We start from the raw sequence: 19825 nt of genomic DNA, 5'->3' as shown, positions 1-19825 counted from the left end.
AAGATCTGGCAACACTGGTCAGATGATGAGTGACAACGGAAAAAAAAACAGACGGATGATGGACGCTACGACAGAGACAGAAGGCACTCCTGACAAAAACCAAAACCCTCATGTAAATAACGAGATTAATGGGACAACGAATTTACTTTTCTGAAGAGCAGGGTGGGGGAGCAGGGTCGCTGTTACAAAACTTACAAAACACGTGACTATCCCCCTAGCTTGCCTAACTAGTGACCGCAGTGGCTGTTCACCCCTCACTCAAGTGGCCACGCCCTTAATTATGCAGAACTTAAAAGCTGAATATAATTTAAACGGAGGAGTTGAAAAAAAATCCACCCCCCTCACAGTTGTCATGAAGGGCACTGTATAACTTAGCTATACAGACCAAAAACTATTTTTGTACCAGGCTGTAAACATATTATTTTCTACTGTAAAGTTGGCCATTTTAACATGGGGGTATATGGAAATGGACTCCCTTTTGGAGCCAGCCTCTAGCGGGCAGTCAATGAATTGCAGTTTAAGTCACTTTCGTATTGGCTTCATCCAAGAGATCAGAAGGTTGCCCCTCGGTTAAAATATGAGAGATTTACAGGAAAATACTAATTCGGGAGGACGGCGGGAAAGAAGGGTAAACTATGGGACTTTCCCGGCCAAAACGGGATACTTGACAGGTATGGAGTAATATTGTGTTTGTTTTCTTGTCAGTTCCTCTGAAGAGCATCAGAGTTGAGGTGCAGGTGAAGAGTCATGTAGCTACAGTCACCTCCACTCTGCAGTATGTGAATGAGGAAGAGCGCCACCTGGAGGCCTTGTTTGTGTTTCCTCTGCCTGCTGATGCTGCTGTCTGTCACTTCAGTGCCAAGATCGGAGATCAGGAGATTGTGGCAGAGGTTCAAGAGAGACAAACTGCGAGTCTAAACCAGAGTCCTGCACGGGTCCATTTTTGGAGACCCGCTCCTGCCCGTACCCGCAAAATTCAGCACCAGATCCGACCCGTCACCCGTGATAATATCAAAATTAAATCCGCACCCACCCGGACCCGTTAATATTTGGTCCATTACCCGACCCGTACCCGCAAAAATCACACACGCTAAAATCATTTCAATTATCTTGTACCTCTCTCAACATCACAACAGCGTCATGAATAGGCTAATGAAACAGGCTAAAGTGTGCTCTGTTTTGCGCCATTTAAGTAGCCTACCATCGGCACAAATGGAACCTGATAACTATACACAAATAGACCCTTTTAATAAAAAAAGATCAAGAAAAAACAACTTACCTACACAACCCCTGCTGTGCTCCTAAGTCTCGTCTCAAAATGCTTTCTAAGAGAAGACGTTCAGCTTCTGGCTATCAACGGCAAGACTTTATGCCAGAGTCCTGCAACACGCACTCCAGCTAGGCTACGAGAAGAATCAACAAAGGTCGCGCACTGTCGTAGTGGTGGTGACGTGATGGGTCAAATGTCATATGTTGCGCGTGTAATGGTAATTTGGGTGTGCACTCCAAAGCTTTAACGCCCAGGGCCATTTTTTAAAATAAGCCGGCGTTTTTTCCGCACTCGGCGCTGAGTGTCTAGAGTTGAAAGAGATTCAAGTTTGGGTGAAATGCTCCGCTCGTCAATGTCAGTTTTCACACGGCCGTCCAATCACAGTGGAGAATAGGGCTGTGTATCGCCAACAATTTCCCGATACGATACGTATCCCAATACAAGGGTCCCGATACGATGCGCATCACGATACTATTTTGAATTACATTTTTGTTCAGAATTTAGTAACATTATTATTGTTATTATCTTTTTATTGTACATTGAATAAGCAGTGTTGTAACAGTTGTGTTTTTGCCGTTTTAAAAGCAGTTTTACAAAGATAGTGTCTTACCTACACTAGGCATTATATTTGTCTCTCATTTAATTATTCTATATCTATTAATATATCTATAAACATGCAGTCCAAGTTAATACTATTTAATAGAAATCAGGTTATTAATGTGACAGCTATAGTTTGAAGTAGCTCTGTTTCTCTTCTCTAGACGTTCACTTTTCACATGCAAATCTTTGTCGTGTTTCTTCACTAATGCGTTAGTACTCTTTTATAAGAGAGTGGTTAATAAAGCCCTTTGCAGTAGTATAGGCTAAGATGTCTGCGCTTGCATACTGAACTCATTGATTTTAAATACGGGCGCGCACGAGAGAGAGACATAGGGAGAAAGAGAGAGAGAGAGTACGCAGCTCGCAGGTTATGTAGACACGTGCACTAGCGAGACAGGCACGCAAAGTGAAAGTATACCCCACTACCTTTTACTCTACGACGTACTCCGCGGGACACATGCGTCCTTTCCATATGGATCACGGATCAGCAGCGATTCGTCACGTTACTTTCAAAAGTGCATCCGAATCGATACGGAAGGTGCTGTATCGATGCGTGCATCGTCAGGCGTCCGTGACGATGTATCGTCGTATCGATATTTGAACACAGCACTAGTGGAAAAGGGGCGGGACAAGTATCACAACAACCAACCAGCTCACAGCTCAAGTATCACAGCTAAAAAGCGCTCGGCTGAAAAAACAGCCGCGTTTAAAAGTTTTGATGTGCACATTCTTAGACATACAAATTTTGCACATATTTTCATTTGCCCTGCTACCCGTCCGCATGGAGTTTATTATCCGCCCGCGGCCCCGCCCGTGAATTTTAGGAATGTCACTATCCACCCGTTTGAGACACTTTTATGCGGGTATTCGCGAGTACCCGGGGGTACCCTGACCCGTTGCAGGACTCGGGTCTAAACACCTACATGCACAAACATACAGGAAATGACACAGCAGGAGCATTTAAACATAATTTTCATTTATGTCCTCTTATTTAAATTCTCTCCATTTGTGTGTGTTGCAGGCGAGGGATCAGTATGATGATGCTGTGAGTTCGGGTCAGCAGGCGTTTCTGTTGGAAGAGAGTGAAGAAAGTTCTGATGTGTTCAGACTGAGTGTTGGGTGTCTGTCACCGGGTCAGAACGCTGACATCACCATCACATACATCACTGAACTCTCTGTGCAGGCCGACCACTCGCTGCGCTTCTGTCTGCCTGCTGTACTCAACCCCAGATACACACCAGCAGGTACTGGACTTCAACAGCTGTCAACACTTCACTGTAATACCACACATTTACAGTAACACACATGATTTACAGTAATACAGCACATTTACAATAACACACAAGATTTACAGTAATACCGCACATTTACCTTAACACATAAGATTTACAGTAATACCGCACATTTACATTAACACAAAAGATTTACAATAATGCACAAGATTTATAGTAATATCACATATTTACAGCAACACACAAGATTTACAGTAATATCACACATTTACAGTAACACACAAGATTTATAGTAATACCACACATTTACAGTAATAAGTGAGATTAAAGATTGTTTTTATAACACACTCTCTGTGTTGTCCTCAGGTTCAGATGCTGGAATAGTTTCAGAGATTTCGTCATGTTTCTCTGTTCCCTACACTTTGACTCTTAGTGTTCATGTGAGCTCTCCAAACCCCATCTCCAAACTAGAGTCCAACTGTACTCTGGATCCTCTTGTGTTCCTCAACTCTGATCACACTCAGGCAACGGTACTGTGGGCTTAATACAGTTTATATGTGTGTGTTTTTACAGAGATAATGTTGTTTAAAGCCTGTAATAATGTATTTGTGTATTTGTGTTTTAGGTGAATCTGAGTTCTGGTCACAAGTTTGATAAAGATGTTGAGTTGTTTCTGTACTATCAGAATACCCATCAGCCCACTGCTATAGTGGAGGCAGGAGTGACCACTGCAAAACCAGGTACACACTACATCAATCTGATATAAACTAAACATTTTTATTGATACCTTAAGAACATAATACAATTATTTTTTTAGTTCTTCTTATCAGTCATTGATCTCTTTCTCTGTTTTAGGTTCTCTGATGAGTGACTCAGTGGTGATGATAAGTTTGTACCCTGAATTCCCAGAGGAAGTGATGTCATCATTAGCAACTCAAAGCGAGTTTGTTTTTTTGATGGACAGATCAGGCAGTATGGACTGTATGATGCATTATGGGGAAGGAGCACAAATGCGTATAGAAAGTGCAAAGGTACGAACAAGTTTGAACGTTTAAAATTTTATAAGTGTATTTGAAAAAGACATTTAAATTTCTGTCTGTCTGCAGGAAACTCTGCTGTTACTGTTGAAGAGTCTGCCCATGGGCTGTTACTTTAATATCTATGGATTTGGCTCTCGTTTTGAGTCCTTCTTCCCGTTAGTAACTAGAATCTAAATCATCTATAGTTGTTATTTTGTTATATTCATCATGTGAGAGGATTTTAATGTTTGTGTCATTGCAGTCAGAGTGTTTTGTACAATCAGGACACAATGGATCAGGCACTGGAGAGAGTCAATAAAATAATCGCAGACATGGGCGGCACAGAGATTTTACAGCCCCTAGAACACATCTACAGTCAACCCTGTTACCCTGAACACCCCAGACAGGTGCATCACCTTAAAATATATCAATTTATACAGGAAACCAAACCTGAATTATTTTATTAGACTGGAATCTTCAGAATTTGTCAGGCTTTCAATTTTTCAGATGGTTAAGTGTCATTTGTAAGATGTTTTCTCTATGCAGTTGTTTGTCTTCACTGATGGAGAGGTGGGAAACACTAAAGAGGTTCTGGATCTTGTGAAACTTCATGCTAAATCTCACAGGTACATTTCTCTTTATTTACATTTCCACTTAATAGCTCATGACAGTAAAATTATTGAAGATTTGATTGATGATTTGTATCTTCAGGTGTTTCTCATTCGGGATTGGTGAGGGTGCAAGTACCGCCCTCATCACAGGAATGGCCAAAGCAGGATCTGGACACGCCCAGTTCATCACAGGCTCAGACCGCATGCAACCCAAAGTGAGACTATGGATGAGTTTTAGTTTGAAACAAGAGATGATGTAAATGTAGAGGGTTTGAATCTGTATGACATTGTTTATTTCTCTTCAAATGTTATCAGGTGATGGAGTCTCTCAGGTTTGCTCTTCAGCCTGCAGTGAACAAGATCTCAGTACAGTGGAAAGTACCAGATGGCATTACTGTTGACACGCTGTCTCCACCCATCAATGCGATCTTTCAGGGTCAAAGGTCACTCATTTATGCACAACTTAAAGGACAGAGTTCAGAAAGCTCTGAAGGATCAGTGATTGTTCAATACAACCTGAAAGATCAACCAGTAACAAACCAGCTTCACTTCTGCCTTAAACCAACTGAGGACACTGGGTAACATAAACAAAGCACAGATTCATCCTGATTCAGACTCATTCAACAAACTTAAACTTTTCGTTGATGTTTCTGCAGGTTGTCCATCCATCGTCTGGCGGCCCGGTCTCTGATTCGCTGTCTGGAGCAGGAGGAGAGGACAGGAGATGTAGATGTGGAGGATATCAGGAGGAGGATGGTGGAGATCAGTGTTGAAGCAGGAGTGAGCAGTGTTCATACAGCCTTCATTGCCATTAATAAAAACAACAGAGAGGCTGTGAAAGGACCTCTGATACAGAGAAGAGTACCAACACAAGGTTTGTCATCTTACTGTTTGTTGTGTGAGTTATTTCTGTGTTTTTTATTAAATGTATGACTGCTTTGACTATCACTGTAAATTCAAATTATTAATATTCAATGATTTTTAGGTCTATGTATGTCAAGTTTAGCAGTATATGGTAAGAGAACAACACTCTCATTACATGTTATAATAATTTTAGATAAAACGAGAAGCTCATGTCATTTTGTTTTATTTAATGGATGAGTTAAACCTGATATACTGCAGTCGTGCATATGATGCTAACTGGTTGTGTGTTTTAGGGATGTGCGATTCTCTAGGGATCAATGCTTGTGAACGTAAGATAACACACAGTTACTATGTAGATCTTTTATTGAATATGCTGATAGATTTAGCGTCGAGAAACTGGTTGTCTTGTGTTTTTTTTGTGTGTTTTTTTTAGAGAAAAAGAAATCATTAAATTTTCCAAGTAAGAAAAAACTCTCAGACCTTATACAAAGATGTTCCTGTTTTTGTTATTTATTTGTTTGTTTGTTGTGTTTGATTATCTGTTGTTTCTTAATGTCTTAATGTGTTGGCAGGGTTTATCAATGAGCATTTGTTAGTAACTGATTGTGTGTTTGTGTTTCAGGGATGTCCAAGCGCTCATGGACTGGTTTAAGACGATCACACAGTCAGTGAACAGATATTTTCTCATGTGTTATTTATATTTTGTTGTATTTATTTATTTATTCACGTCTGTTGTTTTTAATGTCTGATTGTGCTTACAAGGGGCTGAAACGGTTTCTGCCGCATGTATGGAAGGAAGCGCGATTCAAAACCAATCAAAAGGTGCTTGCAGAGAACTGAACACACATCTGAATACATCTAAACATACTCAGATATATACTGTAGAGTAAAATATAAATCATCTATGATGAGACTCAATCCACCTCTTAACACTCAACATAAAAAAATGTAAACTTCAAAGACAAAAGAGTCTGAATTCAACTTTAAATGGCACATTTCAATACAGATCCACATACAATAACACTCCATATAACTTATAGTGTGTACTCAACTTTATGATGTATCATTTAAACATGATGTCAAAAATTTAAGATTTTCTCAGTTTAACTCTTGAATACACACATGAATCAGTGCATTACTGTGAGAGTTTCTCTGGGGTCTTATAGGGTGCATTACAATTCAGGGGCTACGTCCTTCGAAGACCGTATTTGAAGGCCAGTAACGTCACCTGCCCGTGACAAAGGCTTTCCCAATTTGAGGGCTCCTTCACATGGAGCCTCCAAATGCATAGCTGGATCCTTCACAGTCTTGGCTATCCCAAGATTCAATGCACGCCTGTGACGTCTAGGGATTTTGAAATAAACATTCAGAACTGTAGTTAAAGGGCAGCTATGGTCACATCGTTGGTGCGTAAGTGTGTATTAGTACAAAGTTAACGATATGCAAAAGGTAGAAACTCTTTAGTCTCCAACGTAGATCTCTTTTCTTGGACTACAACAAACAACACATGGATTGTAGACAACAGTTTACTTCCTGGGATTGGTGATGTAGACAAGACGACATTATCATAATTCCACCCGCTTCGGACTTAAAGGAATATTCCATTTTCTTAAAAGAAAAATCCAGATAATTTACTCACCACCATGTCATCCAAAATGTTGATGTCTTTCTTTGTTCAGTCGAGAAGAAATTATGTTTTTTGAGGAAAACATTGCAGGATTTTTCTCATTTTAAGGGACTTATATACACCAACAATTAACACTTAACTCAACACGTAACAGTTTTTTTCAACGGAGTTTCAAAGGACTATAAACGATCCCAAACGAGGCATAAGGGTCTTATCTAGCAAAACAATTGTCATTTTTGACAATAAAAATAAATATTTTTTTAAAGCACTTTTGGAGCACAGCTTCTCGTCCAGATCCGGTCGTGATGCGTCAGCGTGACCCCATGCAATAGGTCATGACGTTAAGAGGTCACAGAGGACGAACGCGAAACGCCCCAGTGTTTACAAGTGTGTTGAAAGAGGACCGTTCCTACGTTGTTGTATGTCAACTGATAGTAATTAATGTCTTTGTGTCAGATTATTGTTTACAATGGTCCGCAAATGTGCGTTTTATATATGTAACACGTGACCTCCCTACGTCACTACACATTTACGTTAGGTCGTGCTCGACCGGATCTAGACGAGAAGTTGTGCTTTAAAAGTGTATATTTGTTATTTTTATTGTCAAAAATGACAATTTTTCAAAAAGCCTGTAAGTTTCCTCCCGTTAGCATTGCATTGTGACCGAATCTTTCAAACATAATAAGGAGCGTCACATTTCCGGCTGACGTCAAAGGTATTCAGGCCAATCACAACGTACAGATTAGCTGACCAATCAGGGACAAATCCGTGTGTTTCAGGAAGAGAGGGAAATCTGGAGCTACAAAATGTATGGTGTGTGGAAAATAATGTGTATTTTTAACCATAAATCATGCGAACACATTGTATTATACAAAATGCACAAAATAACATTGTTTTTTAGCAATGAAATAGATGCCCTTTAAATAAAAAGTGTATATTTTGCTAATTAAAAGTCCTTGTCACCATTTTCCTTATAAATTATGTTTTAGTGATGTGCATTTATATTAATAATATTACTGCAATATTGTGCATGTTGCATTTAACTTTTGTATAATTCTAAGGTTTTACATACAGTTCAGTAGTTTAATCTGCATCAATGTGTCATATTTGTTTAAATAAAATGATAAATATCTAACACCATATTTATTTTTAAAAGTCTGAAGGGTCTCAGCTATTGTGTTGGGCTGACAAGCGTCTAAACATCTCATTTTAGTTCGCTTCGTAGACTTCAGAGGCTGCAGCCTTCAAATACTGACTCTTGCCTTCAAAGTCCGCGCCCTTAGAAGGATACTGCTCATGAATTGGGATGCACCCATAGTTAAATTTGTGTATATAATTAACAAGTTTATATTTGGTAACTTATCAATATGTGGAATTGTATAGATATTACAGAAAGGCTTCAGGCTGACTCTCTTTTAAAATGCGGTAAGAATCTGATTTAATTATGCTTTTGATTGCAGTTTGTTACTAATCTATAGTAGTTTATATGTGAGAGGATTTACTGTATTGTGTTGTTATATTTGTGTTTTTTCATCTAAATGAGATATTTCTCATAGGACTGATGGATATTCCACCTGTACAAGAACAGAAGACTGGAATTATGACAAGTAAGACAATAAATAAACACTCTCACTATTTAAAATCTATGAATCACAAAACTTCATCTGGTTAATCGTTGTTTTCATTTACAGAGGTCAGAAATTTATTTCGTCGTAATTCTAAAAGCAAGTCTGTACAATCTGACCAGAGAAGCTTTCAAAGCAAACAAGATGGTACTGAAAACACAAACACACAAAGATCTTTACATCCAAATCTCATTTGTCACACATTGTTAGCTTGACAGCATGAGCAATGTTTGTGTTCACCAGAATCTAATCCTGAGATGAGCTCTGATCTCCATGAGGATCCTTTACTTCAGCTGATTTCTCTTCAAAAAGCTTCAGGCTGCTGGGAACTGAACGCTGCTTTGGCTCGAGTGTTTGGAAAGACTGAAGATGAGCTGACCAATCAGAAACCAGCACAGGTGTGACATATGATTCAACATGATGAAATAATGAAAGATGATAATAAATGCATGTGTACGGTGTGTGTATTTGTGTTTACAGGTGGATGGGTCAGTGTGGGCCACTCTTCTGTCTCTCATCTGGTTATACGGCTATAAAATACAGCAACAGATTGAGTGGCAGTTTGTGGCCATGAAGGCGGCGTCATGGATCGGCTCTCAGAACGGTGAGATCTCCAAACCAGACGACATTCATCAGCAGATAAAGAGACGTTTGGTCAAGTATTAAACTAAAGTGATGTGTGTGTTTGTGTGTGTTTCAGTGGTCAGTCTGTCTCAGTGTGTGTGTGATGGGAATCATCTACTGGGATGTCAAGTGAAAGAAGAAACTTTGGGAATCTGAAGAAGACTTCAGATTCTACTTCCTGTGATGTCAAAAGGCCAAACTGCTCATATAGTCATATTATATATCATTAATTTGATATGATTTGCTGTCATATGTAATCACATTTGCTCAAAAATCCAAACTTTCAGGAGTGAAAACTTCCTGTCCGTTCCAAACTACTTACTGAAACCAAGATGCAAAATTGCTAATTTGGTTAAAAACTGCAACTTTAAGAGCTGTTGTTTACTTCTCATATAACAAAGTGTTTCTTCAAGGCACAATATCAATAAACCAAACCATTGAATACTAAAGCTTGTGGAAAACTAAATTATGACATAAATTAATTATGAGCACTTTATATCACCACCCAAAAAAACGCATGTTTGTGTGTTTGCTGCTGTGAAATAAAATTGAAACTTTCTAAATAAATAAAAAGCATCTAAATAAAAACAACAACATTTCTTCTGCTTTTTTTGTTTACCTTTGATCATTTTTATGTTAAATTACAGCTGTTGGACACAACAACTTATATATCTCAATGGCAATTATTTAAAAAAAGAAATTTTTGCTTCTTTAGCACTGTTTTTTTTTTTTTTTTTTTTTTTTTGAGGCAGCTATTCACAACGATTATGAAAAATATGTCAATCTGATTAACCTCTAAGACTTTAGTGATGTAAACATATAAAAAACAGATATAGACTGACATTTTCTTATATAAATAAACATTAACTACTAATTTGAGTACCAAAAATGATCCAGTAGATGGAGGCATAAAAGCTGTTTTGTATTTTTAATATTATTCTGAGGCTTTATCTGTTGAATAGTTTGTGTCATTCTTTACAGTCTATCGGCTATTTTATCACATTCTTTCCCTTTTATGCATTATTTTTTTATTATTTTGTACATAATTATTGTGTTTTTGGCATCTTGTGTATAGATATATATATATTTAAAGCTTATATGTGTATTTCTTGGTGAATACAAAGTGAAACTACTCTGTGAAACTACACTGTGAATATTAGCTCTGCTCATGAATATTAATTAGGCGGATGGTTACCTTCATTGAGGCTATTGGTTCTCTTCAGTGAGGATCCGCCCACAAACAAAGGAATGTTCACGATCGCTTCCGTAACGCGTTTCTGGTATTTAAACGTCATTTTTTGGATCGTTTCCCGTCTTTCTCTCGCACTTATCTACAAGCTCTGATTTATTCAGTTGTTGCTGTTTTTCATTGAGGATTTTCAACTACTGAGGTTCGTGTTCAATGTACTTTTACTTTGACGAGAACTGACAGGATTTATAACTTTATGTTTATAATGTATATATTTACAGTATTTTTACAGTACTAATGTGTTTAATGTAATAACGAGGTTTTAAAAACATGATCTTCCGCAGTTTGTATGTACAGTAGCCTAAAGATTTATTTTCTTAAACAGAGCCAGAATGACGACCTGCGGTCTCGTGACTAAAGAAAAACAGACAGGTATGAACTCACCAGCAGACCAGTTTACTGTCTTTAATTAAAGCTATGTTTACATTCACCTATAGGCTACTTACATATAGGCTTAAATTCCTTTATGATGGATAGACAGTACATAGATAGATAGATAGATGTTGTTGTGATTGTTTACTTGTCAGTTCCTCTGAAGAGCATCAGTGTTGAGGTGCAGGTGAAGAGTCATGTAGCTACAGTCACCTCCACTCTGCAGTATGTGAATGAGGAAGAGCGCCACCTGGAGGCCTTGTTTGTGTTTCCTCTGCCTGCTGATGCTGCTGTCTGTCACTTCAGTGCCAAGATCGGAGATCAGGAGATTGTGTCAGAGGTTCAAGACAGACAAACTGCGAGTCTAAACACCTACATGCACAAACCTACAAGAAATGACACAGCAGAAGCATTTAAACATAATTTGCATTTATTTCCTCATATTTAAATTCTCTCTGTGTTGCAGGCGAGGGATCAGTATGATGATGCTGTGAGTTCAGGTCAGCAGGCGTTTCTGTTGGAAGAGAGTAAAGAAAGTTCTGATGTGTTCAGTCTGAGTGTTGGGTGTCTGTCACCGGGTCAGAACGCTGACATCACCATCACATACATCACTGAACTCTCTGTGCAGGCCGACCACTCGCTGCGCTTCTGTCTGCCTGCTGTACTCAACCCCAGATACACACCAGCAGGTACTGGACTTCAACAGCTGTCAACACTTCACTGTAATATCACATATTTACACCAGAACACAATATTTACAGTAATACCATGCATTTAAAGCAACACACAATATTAACAGTAACACCGTACATTTAAAGCAAACGCACAATATCAACAGTAATACTGTACATTTAAAAGCAACTCACAATATTTACAGTAATACCATACATTTAAAGCAACAGACAATAATCACAGTAATACAGCACATTTACACCAACACACAATATCAGCAGTAAAACCGTACATTTAAAGTAACACACAATATTCACAGTAATACTGTACATTTAAAACAACACACAATATTTACAGTAATACCATACATTTAAAGCAACACACAATATTAACAGTAACATCGTACATTTAAAGCAAACGCACAATATTAACAGTAATACCATACATTTAAAAGCAACACACAATATTTACAGTAATACCATACATTTAAAGCAACAGACAATAATCACAGTAATACAGCACATTTACACCAACACACAATATCAGCAGTAATACCGTACATTTAAAGCAACACACAATATTCACAGTAATACTGTACATTTAAAGCATCACACAATATTTACAGTAATACTGTACATTTAAAGCATCACACAATATTTACAGTAATACTGTACATTTAAAACAACACACAATATTTACAGTAATAATGCACATTTAAAACATCACACAATATTTACAGTAATACTGTACATTTAAAACAACACACAATATTTACAGTAATAATGCACATTTAAAACATCACACAATATTTACAGTAATTCTGTACATTTAAAACAACACACAATATTTATAGTAATACTGCACATTTAAAGCAGCACACAATATTTACAGTAATTCTGTACATTTAAAACAACACACAATATTTATAGTGATACTGCACATTTAAAGCAGCACACAATATTTACAGTAATATAGTACATTTTAATCAACACACAACATTTACAGCAACAATGCACATTTAAAGCAACACATAATATTTACAGTAGTACTGTACATTTAAAGGGTCACTTCACCCATTTGCATTAAGCTTTGTATCGTTAGAACCCCAGTCATGTTTTTGTAAGGTCGTGTGCATCATTTCCTCAGCTGCCGCTGAGACGGGAGAAATACAGATTTCAGTGTTGCACTTTCTTCTTTCAATGATGTAAAAATCATCATTTTGCATTATTTAAAGCAGGAAGTCCAATATCTTTGTTGAGGGGGTGAGACTACAAACCACATTTTCTCGGTCAAATGTGCACCAAATTCGAAATGTATGTTACATTTCGACTACAAATAAGATGCACTTTCAATAAAGATTGTTTTTATGGGTGAAATGCTCCTTTAAAGCAACACACAATATTCACAGTAATATCGTACATTTAAAGCAAACACAATATTTTCAGTAATAATGCACATTTAAAGTATCACACAATATTTACAGTAGGGGTGTCAACAATAATCGATTCGGCAATGCATCGCAATGCGCGCATGCACGATTCAGCATCGATGCAGCAAATGCCATAATCGATTATGTCACTGTTTATTTTCTGGAGATGACCGTGATAGACGGGTAAATAAAAATGCACCCTTTTCCGTGGAAAGTGGACATATGGGCACATTTCGGGTTCTATGAAGTTAATGGGAAACAAGACTTAATTACTCTGTGTGTAAAATTCTCATTTCAGGCAGGGCTCGCAAAATCGCTAGCCCGACGTCTTGTTTCTATTGTGAATTCCTGGCTGTCGGGCTACCAAAATGTATGTCCACCCTGCCCGTCGGGCTATCTTGGGAAGAAATAATATTTTAAAATTTTTTGCTTTGTCTCAGATTTAGTTAGGTAATTATATTATATGTATTTCGATGTCCTCTTGTCAGTCATTATCCTCACGTACCAAGTGAAACTGTCAGGAAATGAAGTGAAAGTAACTCATCCTCTAATGTGCACGTCTGATATGCGCGCGACCCTCTGGACGCGCTTCTCTTCACGAGCACCTGCTTGCGCGAACTCAAGTCATTTAATAAAATAACGTAATTTCATTTTTACCTCATAGACTAACATTGTTTTAGCGTTTATTTTTTCTTTCTTCAGTTAGTAACTTAAATATGTGAGAAGGAAAATATGTTTGAGTGATTTCCGATAGATTTGACACATCTAGGCTATTGAGAGTATGATGTTACAAGCTGATAGGTGACTAAACAGCAGTGGTAAGATATGTTTACCTAAAGCGAATATAATGTGTGTTTGTCAGTTCGTTTTACCTCAGAGTCTAACATTAGGGGAACATAAAGGGAATTATGTTTATTCCTTTTTAATAAATATCTGCTTTAAGTCTTCTATATTGTGCTTAAAGTCACTTGTTGTTTATATATTTGATAAAATACCATGTTATCTTAATACAATGTGTGATGTTTTGAGGTATTTTTTTATAAAAAATAACCTGTGTTATAATACATTCATATAATATTTCAGTAATATAACAATTAAATTATTCTAAGGTTATGGGAACGTTAAAATAACCAAAAAATAACATTAGGGGAATGTTTATTTTCTTAAAGAAAACATTTCTGGCTAACCAAAAACCCTTGGAAAATAGGGGAACGTTTTGGGAACCAAATTGTTAGCTGGGATGGGCAGGAATATTTGGCTTACATGTAAATCCAGGATTTATCAATATTCTACATTAAACAGTGTATTTTTTTATTCGGGCTACTTATATTCATTTCGGGCTACCAAAAATTAAAGATTGTCTGTCCGAAGGGCTACCAGGGATTTAAAAATTTTCCGAGCCCTGGTCAGGTATATAATTGTCATTGTCTTAAAGCTGCTCAGCTTTCGTTTTTGTTGAGAATAGTTGCACTTGAGTTTACTACTTGACAAAATTTGCCTTGTTGTGTACAGTAGAATTCTGATGCATCGCAATGCATCGTAGAATCGAATTGAATTGAATCGTTACCTGGTGAATCGTAATTAAATTGAATTGTTAGGGCAGTGCCAATGCACACCCCTACTTTACAGTAATAATGCACATTTAAAGCATCACACAATATTTACAGTAATAATGCACATTTAAAGCAACACACAATATTTACAGTAATAATGCACATTTAAAGCATCACACAATATTTACAGTAATAATGCACATTTAAAGCAACACACAATATTTACAGTAATAATGCACATTTAAAGCAACACACAATATTTACAGTAATAATGCACATTTAAAGCAACACACAATATTTACAGTAATAATGCAGATTTAAAGCAACACATAATATTTACAGTAATAATGCACATTTAAAGCAACACACAATATTTACAGTGAAACCGTACATTTAAAGCATCACACAATATTACAGTAATATCACACATTTACAGTAATACCACACATTTACAGTAATACACAATATTTACAGTAATAAGTGAGTTTAAAGATTGTTTTTCTAACACACTCTCTGTGTCGTCCTCAGGTTCAGATGCTGGAATAGTTTCAGAGATTTCGTCATGTTTCTCTGTTCCCTACACTTTGACTCTTAGTGTTCATGTGAGCTCTCCAAACCCCATCTCCAAACTAGAGTCCAACTGTACTCTGGATCCTCTTGTGTTCCTCAACTCTGATCACACTCAGGCAACGGTACTGTAGGCTTAATGCAGTTTATATGTGTGTGTTTTTACAGAGATAATGTTGTTTAAGCCTGTAATAATGTCTTTGTGTGTTTGTGTTGTAGGTGAATCTGAGTTCTGGTCACAAGTTTGATAAAGATGTTGAGTTGTTTCTGTACTATCAGAATACCCATCAGCCCACTGCTATAGTGGAGGCAGGAGTGAACACTGCAAAACCAGGTACAGACTACAGTACATCACATCAATCTGATATAAACTAAAAAATGTTTTTGATACCTTAAGAACACAATACAATTATTTTTTAGTTCTTCACATCAGTCATTGATCTCTTTCCCTGTGTCAGGTTCTCTGATGAGTGACCCAGTGGTGATGATAAGTTTGTACCCAGAATTCCCAAAGGAAGTGATGTCATCATTAGCATCTCGAGGCGAGTTTGTTTTTGTGATTGACAGATCAGGCAGTATGGGGTCTATGATGCATCATGGGGAAGGAGCACAGAGGCGTATAGAAAGCGCAAAGGTATGAGTTTTAAAGTGTTATGCATTTTTTTTACCAATATTTGAATCTTTCTAAACGCAATTAAAAAAGACATTTTACTATCTCTGTACACATCTGTCTGTCTGCAGGAAACTCTGCTGTTACTGTTGAAGAGTCTGCCCATGGGCTGTTACTTTAATATCTATGGATTTGGTTCTCATTTTGAGTCCTTCTTCCCGTTAGTAACTAGAATCTAAATCATCTAAAGTTGTTATTTTGTTATATTCATCATGTGAGAGGATTTTAATGTTTGTGTCATTGCAGTCAGAGTGTTGTGTACAATCAGGACACAATGGATCAGGCACTGAAAAAAGTCAATGAAATGGGAGCAAACATGGGTGGCACAGAGATTTTACAGCCCCTAAAACACATCTACAGTCAACCCTGTTACCCTGAACACCCCAGACAGGTGCATCACCTTAAAATACATCAATGTATACAGGAAACCAAACCTGAATATTTTATTAGACTGAAGTTTTCCAAATTTGTCAGGCTTTTCATTTTTCAGATGGTTAAGTGTCATTTGTAAGATGTTTTTTCTATGCAGTTGTTTGTCTTCACTGATGGAGAGGTGGGGAACACTAAAGTGGTTCTGGATCTTGTGAAACTTCATGCTAAATCTCACAGGTACATTTCTCTTTATTTACATTTCCACTTAATAGCTCATGACAGTAAATTATTGAAGATTTGAGCAATGATTTGTATCTTCAGGTGTTTCTCATTCGGGATTGGTCAGGGTGCAAGTACCGCCCTCATCACAGGAATGGCCAAAGAGGGATCTGGACACGCCCAGTTAATCACAGGCACAGACCGCATGCAACCTAAAGTGAGACTATGGATGAGTTTTAGTTTGAAACAAGAGATGATGTAAATGTAGAGGGTTTGAATCTGTATGACATTGTTTTATTTCTCTTCAAATGTTATCAGGTGATGGAGTCTCTCAGGTTTGCTCTTCAGCCTGCAGTGAACAAGATCTCAGTACAGTGGAAAGTACCAGATGGCATTACTGTTGACACGCTGTCTCCACCCATCAATGTGCTCTTCCAGGGTCAAAGGTCACTCATTTATGCCCAACTTAAAGGACAGGTGAGAACTTTCAGCTTGAGGTTTGTCATTTTTTTATTCTGGTCACGGGTTTTTAGGTAAATTGTTTTCATTTCTGTGTCATAGAGTTCAGAAAGCTCTGAAGGATCAGTGATAGTTCAATACAACCTGAAAGATCAACCAGTAACAAACCAGCTTCACTTCTGCCTTAAACCAACTGAGGACACTGGGTAACATAAACAAAGCACAGATTCATCCTGATACCGATTCATTCAACAACAGTCAGATTCATTAAACTTTTCATCAATGTTTCTGCAGGTTGTCCATCCACCGTTTGGCGGCCCGGTCTCTGATTCGCTGTCTGGAGCAGGAGGAGAGGTCAGGAGGTGTAGATGTGGAGGATATCAAGAGGAGGATGGTGGAGATCAGTGTTGAAACAGGAGTGAGCAGTGTTCATACAGCCTTCATTGCCATTAATAAACACAACAGAGAGGCTGTGAAAGGACCTCTGATACAGAGAAGAGTACCAACACAAAGTAAGTCATCTGATTGTTAAAATTACAGTTTTCATTTAATGTTTTTTACCTTTTACAAGTAAGGGTTAGATTACATTCATTCCTCAGGATAAAAACAGGGATGAATTTAGAAGCCACCAAACACTTCCATGTTTTTCCTATTTAAAGACTGTTAAATGAGTAGTTACACGAGTAAGTATGGTGGCACAAAATAAAACTTTTGTTTGGAGCCATAGGAATGAATGGGGCTAGGCTAAATGCTAATACATTCAAGAAGTGCTGTACAAAGATTAAAAGTGCACACATTGAAAAAAGATAGGTATGTATTAATTTATAAGTTGAGAGAAGAACATAGTAAAAGATTGAAAAAATGTGGTGTTTTCCTTTAATCCAAGATTATAACAAACAAACATATACTCAAAATGCAAATCTTTATTAGTTTAAAAGAGCTACACTGCGTCTGTGTAAAACATACAACTGGTACAGTCATTATTCTTGTTTAGGTGTTGCAGAAAGAATTTGTCATTGTTGTAATCTAACAAATATTTATGTGATAGAAAATGAGAAGCACTTTCTGTATGTTTGTCTTATGTACATACACTGCAAAAAATGACTTTCTTACTTAGTATTTTTGTCTTGTTTTCAGTAGAAATATCTAAAAATTCTTAAATCAAGATGTATTTTCTTGATGAGCAAAATGAAGACAAAAGAAAATAACCTAAGAAACCTAAGACCTAAGAAAATAATACTAGTTTTTAGACAAAAAATATACACTTTAAGTGAATTTGTGCTTAAAACAAGCAAAAATATCTGCCAATGGGGTGAGAAATTTTTACTTCACTTTATTTCACTTTTTTTCTCACCCCATTGGCATAAGATTTTTTGTTTTAAGGACAATTTCACTTAAATTGTATATTATTTGACTTAAAACTAGACTTATTTACTTGGGTCATTTTGCTCATCAAGAAAAAGCATCTTAATTTAAGAATTTTTAGTTATTTCTACTGAAAACAAGACAAAAATACTAAGTAAGAAAGTAAGTTTTTGCAGTGTAGATCTACGTAAGAAATATTAAGTGAACTTGTTCTTGTCGGTAATGTCTGCAAACATGTGTCAAATATTTGTGACTCGAATTATGCATGGCAATTAGCATTGTATATAAACCAATGAATAAAAAATAGAGACTATCTTCCATGTCATGATATCTGTGGAACTATGGGCCGAGAGGTCATATATTCCTAAAAACTAAATTAAAAACTACATATGAAGTTTTCATCAGTAAGTGTAAGTGTTTGTTTGTGTTTTAGGTTTAAGGTGCATGCCCATGATGGCTAAAAGATGTGCAAGTAAGAGAAACAGACAGTTACTGTACAGATATTTGCTGCTTTGTTTGTATCTTTGTTGTGTTTGTATTTGTATAGTTGTATTGTTTCTTAATGCTGACATGTTTTAGCAGTGTTTGATAGTAACTGGTTGTTTGTGTTTTAGAGAAACCCATGATGAACAGGCCTATGCCCATGATGGCTAATGCACGTGCAAGTAAGAGAAATACAAAGTCACTGTACAGAGATTTTCTCATTTATTATTTAATGAGTTGTTGTGTTGAGGGTTTAGCAGTGATATTTAAGAAGCTGTTTTATTTGTAGAAGATATGAGCGCAAGAGTTCCCGTCAGGGGTAATCCCAAAGCAAAGATGTTAGATACAAACACTGTCAGCATGAAGAAACTTGAAGGAGCTTTGATGCCGAAAAGACAAGGTTAGTCATCTCACAGTTTGTGTCTGGCATAACATTTTCATCACACGCTTAAGGTATTCGACCAATCACAATGCACCGGATAGCTGGCCAATCAAAGAACACTGCACTTTTCAAAACGATGAGCTTTGTAAAAATCAACGGGTTTCATAAAGTCAGGGGATGAGGAGCAACAAAAATGTATGTTGTGGAAATTATGTGTTTTTTAAACCTTAAACCGCGTAAACACATTGCATAACACCAAATACACAAAATAATGTATTTTCAGGGTTCCCATGAGTCCTTGAAAGTTTGCGAAAATGGGGTAAATAATTCAAGGCCCTGGGAAGTTTTTGAAAATATACATGCATAGATACAGGTCATTGAAAGTGCTTGAATCTATTTTATGCAAGAAATTTTCTAGAAAAAAATCCATATTATTCCCTGTGTAGTGTCGGATAATGTCATAAAAATTCTAGACTTTTAAGCACACGTGCTAAACTGTTAACTTTAAATGCTTATATCTTCTCTATGTGAATGTTGATTCATACCAAAATGATTTTTTGC

The 19825-nt window shown here is 37.0% G+C and overlaps 2 protein-coding genes across 5 annotated transcripts in view; both read left to right on the top strand.

Annotated features, from left to right (window-relative positions):
- The window catches only part of LOC141349259 (von Willebrand factor A domain-containing protein 5A-like), a 31707-nt gene extending 21786 nt beyond the window's left edge, over nucleotides 1–9921 (top strand). For both annotated transcript variants that reach the window (XM_073868905.1, XM_073868904.1), the window contains exons 3-24: nucleotides 706–908; nucleotides 2892–3114; nucleotides 3469–3632; nucleotides 3728–3842; nucleotides 3958–4133; nucleotides 4209–4297; nucleotides 4384–4528; nucleotides 4668–4747; nucleotides 4833–4947; nucleotides 5048–5310; nucleotides 5389–5606; nucleotides 5718–5747; nucleotides 5890–5925; nucleotides 6030–6056; nucleotides 6219–6260; nucleotides 6359–6418; nucleotides 8607–8648; nucleotides 8780–8830; nucleotides 8915–8995; nucleotides 9092–9246; nucleotides 9329–9452; nucleotides 9549–9921. In XM_073868905.1, coding sequence (XP_073725006.1) covers nucleotides 706–908; nucleotides 2892–3114; nucleotides 3469–3632; nucleotides 3728–3842; nucleotides 3958–4133; nucleotides 4209–4297; nucleotides 4384–4528; nucleotides 4668–4747; nucleotides 4833–4947; nucleotides 5048–5310; nucleotides 5389–5606; nucleotides 5718–5747; nucleotides 5890–5925; nucleotides 6030–6056; nucleotides 6219–6260; nucleotides 6359–6418; nucleotides 8607–8648; nucleotides 8780–8830; nucleotides 8915–8995; nucleotides 9092–9246; nucleotides 9329–9452; nucleotides 9549–9628 — 2519 coding nt within the window. In that variant the 3' untranslated portion in view covers nucleotides 9629–9921. The remainder of the gene's footprint in view (nucleotides 1–705; nucleotides 909–2891; nucleotides 3115–3468; nucleotides 3633–3727; nucleotides 3843–3957; nucleotides 4134–4208; nucleotides 4298–4383; nucleotides 4529–4667; nucleotides 4748–4832; nucleotides 4948–5047; nucleotides 5311–5388; nucleotides 5607–5717; nucleotides 5748–5889; nucleotides 5926–6029; nucleotides 6057–6218; nucleotides 6261–6358; nucleotides 6419–8606; nucleotides 8649–8779; nucleotides 8831–8914; nucleotides 8996–9091; nucleotides 9247–9328; nucleotides 9453–9548) is intronic.
- A 778-nt stretch (nucleotides 9922–10699) lies between these two features.
- The window catches only part of LOC141349080 (von Willebrand factor A domain-containing protein 5A-like), a 29785-nt gene continuing 20659 nt past the window's right edge, over nucleotides 10700–19825 (top strand). The window contains exons 1-15 of one of the 3 annotated variants that reach the window (XM_073868910.1): nucleotides 10700–10863; nucleotides 11047–11093; nucleotides 11249–11451; nucleotides 11560–11782; nucleotides 15276–15439; nucleotides 15534–15648; nucleotides 15773–15948; nucleotides 16056–16144; nucleotides 16231–16375; nucleotides 16514–16593; nucleotides 16678–16792; nucleotides 16894–17052; nucleotides 17137–17240; nucleotides 17329–17546; nucleotides 18833–18871. In XM_073868910.1, coding sequence (XP_073725011.1) covers nucleotides 11054–11093; nucleotides 11249–11451; nucleotides 11560–11782; nucleotides 15276–15439; nucleotides 15534–15648; nucleotides 15773–15948; nucleotides 16056–16144; nucleotides 16231–16375; nucleotides 16514–16593; nucleotides 16678–16792; nucleotides 16894–17052; nucleotides 17137–17240; nucleotides 17329–17546; nucleotides 18833–18871 — 1870 coding nt within the window. In that variant the 5' untranslated portion in view covers nucleotides 10700–10863; nucleotides 11047–11053. The remainder of the gene's footprint in view (nucleotides 10864–11046; nucleotides 11094–11248; nucleotides 11452–11559; nucleotides 11783–15275; nucleotides 15440–15533; nucleotides 15649–15772; nucleotides 15949–16055; nucleotides 16145–16230; nucleotides 16376–16513; nucleotides 16594–16677; nucleotides 16793–16893; nucleotides 17053–17136; nucleotides 17241–17328; nucleotides 17547–18832; nucleotides 18872–19825) is intronic. The other 2 variants (XM_073868909.1, XM_073868908.1) reach the window with 2 other exon arrangements.

This window comes from Misgurnus anguillicaudatus, chromosome 6, assembly GCF_027580225.2.
Source record: "Misgurnus anguillicaudatus chromosome 6, ASM2758022v2, whole genome shotgun sequence".
Classification (NCBI taxonomy): Eukaryota; Metazoa; Chordata; class Actinopteri; order Cypriniformes; family Cobitidae; genus Misgurnus; species Misgurnus anguillicaudatus.
The sequence above is the reverse complement of the archived record's forward strand: the minus strand, read 5'-3'. Positions and strand labels throughout refer to the sequence as shown.